Genomic DNA, 7,305 nt, shown 5'->3' on the forward strand with positions numbered 1-7,305 from the left:
TATTTATATATAGTTATTTTTTCGTTATTATTATTTACAATATTTTCCATATATTTCGACACAAAACTGTTTGAAAAATACGGAAATGACGTAAAATCCTGACACGTACGCACTGTCGACGTCTAGAATAAAAAGGTCTATTCTGAAGCTGCGTTAATATTGCTAATAATTTTTATAATTTCTAAGTCAAATATCACGAAAAATGTATACTTTAAAATTCTATAGTTGCGGAGACGAAATTTTCAAGGTCGCTGAACACCCAGCTTATAAGAATAATTCGCCGCTTCTTACCTCTCATCATTTGAATCTCAAATTTATTGTTGCAATTTTTATAATCATACGGATTACAATTTTCGTTGTAGTTAGTCAAAAGCGTTTGATTCCAATATTTTATTCAATAAGCGAAACAACAGATTTTATCAACAATTAATTACGTACAACCGGCAGATATTAACTTTATTTAATTAATTAAGATCGAAGTACAAAACGATTTTGACACTTGTGAAACGTCAAATATCACTCACGTACCGTTACATTAGTGAAAACCAACTCCAATTTTTAAGAAAGTACTTATTGCACGTCCTGAATGCACGTCCCGAAATGCGTGGTGAATCCTGGGGAACATAACCTTTTTTCAGAATTTGCTCATACGTATATTTTGCACACGTCTCAGAAACTGAAACAATTTATCCTACTGATTTTTCTATAAAAATAAAATTATCAGAGTGAAAGCATTTTCAAAATAAAAAAATAAAAAAACAACTAAAATGAACATTTTAAGCCAAACAACGTATGATATGAAAAAAAGTCAAGAGAAGAAAAACGTTGACATTTGAGAGCCCTACAAGATGGTCATAACTAATTTTTTGATTTGTTCGAAAAGTTGAAGATTCCAAATTTGATCGTACCTTAACTTTTTGAAACCAAATTTTTTCAGGATTTCAAAATTCTATGAACGGTTATTTATCGTACTCAGAAACAGTTGAAAATTCAAAATTTCATTATACCAAAAATCTTTAAAACCACATTTTTTCAAGATTTTAAAATTCTATGTGCTGTTATTGATAGTACTGAGAAACTCAAACAATTTATTCTTATGACTGTTTGATATTAAAAGAAAATTACCAGAATTAGAGCATTTTTTAAATCCAAAAAAACAAACTAAAATGAATATTTAAAGCCAAACAACGGATGATATGGACAAAAGTCAAAAGAAAAAAAAAGTTAATTTTTTAAAGCTCTACAAAATTATCATAACAAATTTTTTGATTTGGTCGAAAATTTAGAATTTTATCGTACGAAAAATAATGAAAAATCCAAAAAGGCCGTTTTTTGGTCAAACTATGGAGGATACGAAAAAATTGAATATACTAAAATTACGCGCCCTAAAATGATCTACAAATGCTTTAACAATCACTTTTCGATAGGACACGTAGTTTTTGTTTTTAATCGTGAAAAAGAATACTACAAATTTAAAATTACAAAAAATTAAATTTTTGGACTAACGACAGAAGCTACATAGAAAAACTTGTTTATCTAAAAAAAAGGCTACAAATGTTTATTATTACTGTTTTATAGGATGCGCAGTTTTTGTTTATTCGTACATGAATCAAACTAAAAAGATTAATATTTTGACAAACAACGCAAGCTATGAAAAAAATAAATAGACTCATTCAAGTTGTTCATGAATAATTTTTTAGAGGACGCTTAGTTTTTTCTTTAATCGTAATATATAACCTTCAAAATAAAAAAATTAAATTGTTTTAATACATTTTTTTTAATTAATTTTTTTTTTGTAAAACGACACAAGGTATGCACTAAAATTAAAAGTTGTTCACCCAAGAAGATCTATAAATTTGTTATTAATAATTTTTAAATAGGACGAGGAGATTTTCTTTTAATCGTAAAAAATAAGATTGAAAATAAAAAAATTCAATTTTTAGAATACATTTTTGGAAAAAGGGCACGAAAGACGAAACAAATTAAAAAAAAGCTTCTTTAACCAAAAATATCTAGATTGAGAATCCTCTTAACGAACACATTCTCATTATGTATCTCGTACTTCGCATTCGATATTGTCGAAAGTCGTTAAAAAAAATATCATTCAAAATAAAAATATTAAATTTGTTTGAGAAAACGACACAAGGTATGAACTTAAATTACCAGACAAAACTTGTTCTCCTAAAAAGATCTATAAATTTATTATTAATCATTTTTCGATTGGACGAGTAGATCTTCTTTTAATCGTAAAACATAAGATAAAAAATGCAAAAATGAACTTTTTGGAAAAAGCACAGAAAAGACAAAAGAGGACATAGGCTTCTATATAGGACCCTATATAGGTTCCTGCATTAGACCCTATGCAGATGCGCAGTAGTTTTTATTTAATCGTAAAAAACAACATTAAAAATAAAAAATTATAAAAGCAAGGAAATAGGAATTAGTATGATTCAATTTTTATGTTTATTATGAATTGTAATTATATACATTTATTAAAATGATACATGTTTCAGAGCAGCTTAGAATACAATTTAAAGCAAAATAAGAAACAAATACAAAAATAATCATAATAAATACAATTTGCTTTTTATTTTGCAATTTTTTAATAAGTAATCCCAGGTAGAGTTACATAAAAAATGTATTATAATTGATATAAAAGTGTGGTGTATAATGTAGAAAAGTTGACATGTTAGACAAAATCGAGTGCGAAGCACGAGATACGCGATGAAAATGTGTTCGCTAAAGCCGAAAGCGCTTTAACAAAAGAGAGTTCAAAATCACAAAATTACAGTTGTCAGTCCGTTGAGCTTTGACTTTAAAAGGTGTGTCCACGAATGCGGGAGAAATATAAAGAACGAGCGCGTAGCACGAGGTAAATACATAATCGAGCGCGAAGCGCGATATAAATACAACATCGAGAGCGCGAAGCGCGAGAACCAACAGTTGCGTGCCCTAGGCGTGCAATATATTTTTTCGTTTTCAAAGCCTATTTTAAACTTGGAAAAGCGATCGGGTGTGATTGAAGTAAAGGTTAAATTTCTCTTGGTTCGTTAGACTTAACCTCAAAACCAGCTGGGAAAAGGAAGCTGTTTCTGATATTTACACTGGAATTTAGGAGTAAATACACAAAATTCTCATTGTTATTATTCAAGCAAAGTGGGTGAGAGTTAGTTGTCACACCCCAACAACTTTCCGAAGGTTTTCCGAAAATTTAACCTCTAAAAAATGACACTTTATTATCGATAAAAGATGTATAAAAACCATTATGTTTTCGCTTCCCCCGAATGATTCTTGTTTTTAATGAACAACTAAAGTTATTAAAATAAAAATTGAAAGTAAAATGATGAAATTCAGAAAAGCCGTGATTCTAAAGTATTACCTTTATTTGTTCCTTTTTTTTTGTAGGAAAGATCGGAAATTCCATCTTCGTGAACAAAATCTTAATCACAAGGTTTTATATGCTCACTGTTGAAAATGATGTCAATTCTGCTTTACTTAAAAGCAAAATATCGTCTGACTCTCATATAAAAACATAGTCAAGTGTATACTCCTGACGGCTATATTTTTTAGTTCGCGCAATTTTAAACTCCCAATAACAAATAGCCATGAGGACATAACGCATCCTTGCGTAACACCTTGCATAATATCGGACCAGTCACTAAGTTGCCCATTTACCCTCATTTGCTTTGCTACCTGCATATATTGTTTTTTATTGCTTATAGGAGCCCTCCACTGATCCCGTACTCTTCCAGGACTTCCCAAAGTTTTTTTCTATCGATCCTATCAAACGCAACATAATTCTTGAAACATGTAGATACACAGCATTTCAAATTAAATTAAATTTTTATTATTTCTGTCTTAAGGTATTTTAGCGCGAATTTACTTTGGGTAGATTATTTTGTAATTAAAACAAAATTAATTGCAAACAAAGAACAATTGTATATTTATGATTATTTTAAGGAAATAAACAGTTTCTGATGAAAGATAATGGACATTTAAGTCGACAAGTTGTGTACGTAACGCCTATCTCATGCTCGTTGTACAAAGTACTACTCTTTTAACGAATAAGCCCCTGAACATATATCGATACAAAGCTAGGAGAAAGAAAATGGTAAATAGTTAGATATAATCAAAAATAATCCGAATTATTGGCAGTTTCTTTGTGTAAATATAACCATAGAGAGTATTGCATTGTAGAACAAATCGACGCGTGCATAAAATGTGTTTTATGGTGTGACTACGTCCGTATGAGCGCGTCCAGGTATCATACTGCTGAGTACAAAATCCATACAAAGTTCACCGACTGAACCCAGACGTTCCCGACTTTCTACCACGTACTATTAACGACGATTTTTGACGAAGAGGGCAAAGCGAGAACTACCTCAACGTATAACTACAAAGTTTAAACAATTATTTAGGCCCTTTGCTGCGTTTCTAATACATCAGGTTCGTTTACTGATTTTTTCAAAATTGTCAACAAAGCGCGGCTTTTGAATATTTTAATCCTAATTTTTTCAAGAATATAATTTCTTGAAGAGGTCTATACTATGTAGACACTCCTATTATCATACTATGTGGCCGTTTGCGAAGAAAAGTAATAATAATTATAATTGAAATCAATGATAACTTAAAATAATAATTGAAATTTTAAAGATAAGAAAATGCTTCTTTTATCATGGAAGAGCAAAGCTCTGATGAACTATATATTAGTGTAAAAAATCGATTTTTCAAACATTAGATCTCATTCTTCGAGGACGAACACATATACAATCTTTAAAATTCAGCTGCGATGTACGAACAGAATTGTTGCTTTATGCTCGTTCATTCAGGAAGTTACTCTGACACCCGCCAGAAAGTTTTCAGGGAACTCGGAAAAGGAAAGGCAATATATAATAAAATACACGTCAAAATTCTTCGCCTGCTGACAAAAATCGATTTAAAAACATACTTGTGATAGAACCTTACAACCTGCGCGAAATATTATTTCAAATAACGAATAAATATTTCATTATGTTCTTAGTCTCATTTTAGAGAGAATATTTCAGACGATCTTTTTAGTGGAGTTTCCATTTATCGAAAATACTTAAGGGCATGTGATACTTCATCGTGTGGTCAATCAGGTACAGTCATATGATTCATACGATTTAGAATACTTTTACAAGCAAAATACGCCAAACAAATCCTTACATTCGCCCAAATTGGGACAGTTACCTTAGTTCCGGGAGATTAGTTACTATATTTGTTTGTAAGCCCAAAGTTTTCGGCCAAAAATATTGTGTAGGTTGCAAGTAACGCTCGGAAGAATTGCAACACACATAACCTCGAAATATACACACGTTGTTAGCAAAATCAAAATTTTTGTTGAAAAAAAAAACACAAAAAAAACGTGCGGGCACGTCCGTTAGCATGTTCGGTATCATTTCCCAAATTTTTAAGACCAAATATTTATTATTCTAGAAAAAAAGCCGGGGGAACCTAAAACTGGTAAAATCGACAATTTTCTAAGTATCACATGCCCTTAAGGTATACTTCAATACGTCAGTTTCTAATAAAAGCCTATCATCAATAGCGAATTTCGAAAGTGAACGCATAATTTTGGAAGTTAGTGTATATACTTATCCATATATGTGATTTTAGATAAGTGTGCACTATTACCTGAACAATCAGCTGGAGAGTCTCTTCCACTGTCTTCTTTGACAATATTGATTGGATACGACAAGCAATAAATGGGAACTTGGTACCGTGTTCCCAACTCATCATAGCACTCAGTCAAAAATCCATTAGGCACAGAAATATTAGCTCCGTCCAGAATGGCCTGCGCTAATTGATAATCTTGAGCTTCAGCTGCCGTAGCTCCGGCCCTCAGTGCATCCCATATCTCTTTTCGGCCGTCAAATGCCGGTGCAGTGTCCCAAAATTCATCTCTTTTACTTCTTAATTGACCTTCTGTTAAAGGTACATCTGACTTCCATCTTATTACTTCATGACACAAGGAGTGATTCTTTCTTGAATTGCCTGCAAGATGCATTTTTAAACATATTTTCGGGTGATGATTCTAGTATTCAAAAATACCACTTTATATTTTATGAGTCCAGAATTTCAGAAGAAATAAAATAATTTCAATAATTAACCTTGATAGTTGAAGAAAATATATACTCTGAATTATGTTCGTGGTAAATCGTTGCACGTCAACGCTCGGTGTTAAAATGTTCATTATAAAATGATCGGATTAATATTTACATATCACTTTCTTATCGATGAATGATTTCTGAAATCTAAAGATTAACCTACTAGAAATCGAGTCACAATTTTAAGGGTACTATCACAAGAAAATATTCTTCTTCGTCAAAAAATATAATTCCTTCAATAAATGGAAGAAAATAATAACGCGATGTGTTAGTGAATTTCTGTTATTATGTATCTAGCCCTAAGCATAATAATCTCACAACGTTCATAAATTTATTAAGACTTTAATGTCCATGTAATAATTTATATTTATAATTAAAGAAAATGTACCACACTTCGTTAAAGGGATATATCTCAACTTGTGGAAAACAGCTGTTTCTGCAATAATATTCTAATTACCTCTCCAACATAATCAAATGCTTACGACTAAAAAACATCGTGGCCAAACCAAAAATGAAAATTGGAACAACAAAAATTGTCGAAGTGTAAAAAATATTTCATTTAAAATGTAATCGAATTGGATTATACAAATCTTGAAACAAACACATAGTCTTTTTTACGGCAAATCTTATAGAGGTAAGTAATGACAGCAGTCGCTGAATTAGCAATGGTAGACTGAGTTGAATATGTAAACAGAAAAAGTTACTTGAAAGAAAAATAAGAAACAAAAAGTTCGGTTGTAAATCCAAGGTTAAGACTACCGTTCAAGTGACTGATAATTCTCACCTGAATTTGTCCTTGTGGAATTAGCAGACGTGTCGTCAACAGAGGCATTTCTGCCTCTCGTGATGCCTATACAGCCTCCCATCCTAGGTCGCCCAAATAACCAAACATTTCTTCACTGAAATAACAGAAATGCACCACTATCTCACATGCCATTTTCTTCCATTTTACACATTTTACACGCATATCAATCTTTCAACGCGATTTGTATCGCTCGCAGCGCTTGCGTCACAAGGCGAACTAAGGTGAATATTATGAAAAGCGAGAACAAGCGATTTCTGCTTTAGCCAGTGATGCTAAGGGACCGCTAATTTTTTCACTGCGCACGCGTCGTACTTTCGTGGAGAAACACGGAGTAATAATAAGGAGACCGATCTCCGTACATATGTATGTATA

General features: G+C 31.6%; 1 protein-coding gene across 7 annotated transcripts in view; it reads right to left on the bottom strand.

Annotated features, from left to right (window-relative positions):
• The window catches only part of LOC117174079 (ubiquitin domain-containing protein 1), a 305,357-nt gene extending 298,117 nt beyond the window's left edge, over window positions 1–7,240 (bottom strand). For 3 of the 7 annotated variants that reach the window (XM_033362759.1, XM_033362760.1, XM_033362758.1), the window contains exons 1-2: window positions 6,913–7,238; window positions 5,656–6,015 (exon numbers count right to left, since the gene is read on the bottom strand). In XM_033362759.1, the coding sequence (XP_033218650.1) occupies window positions 5,656–6,015; window positions 6,913–6,994 (442 nt within the window). In that variant the 5' untranslated portion in view covers window positions 6,995–7,238. Of the gene's footprint in view, window positions 1–5,655; window positions 6,016–6,912 lie in introns of all 7 variants that reach the window. The other 4 variants (XM_033362757.1, XM_033362755.1, XR_004467254.1 and 1 more) reach the window with 3 other exon arrangements.
• Window positions 7,241–7,305: the final 65 nt, after the last annotated feature.

Source organism: Belonocnema kinseyi, chromosome 6 (assembly GCF_010883055.1).
Source record: "Belonocnema kinseyi isolate 2016_QV_RU_SX_M_011 chromosome 6, B_treatae_v1, whole genome shotgun sequence".
NCBI classification, from domain to species: domain Eukaryota; kingdom Metazoa; phylum Arthropoda; class Insecta; order Hymenoptera; family Cynipidae; genus Belonocnema; species Belonocnema kinseyi.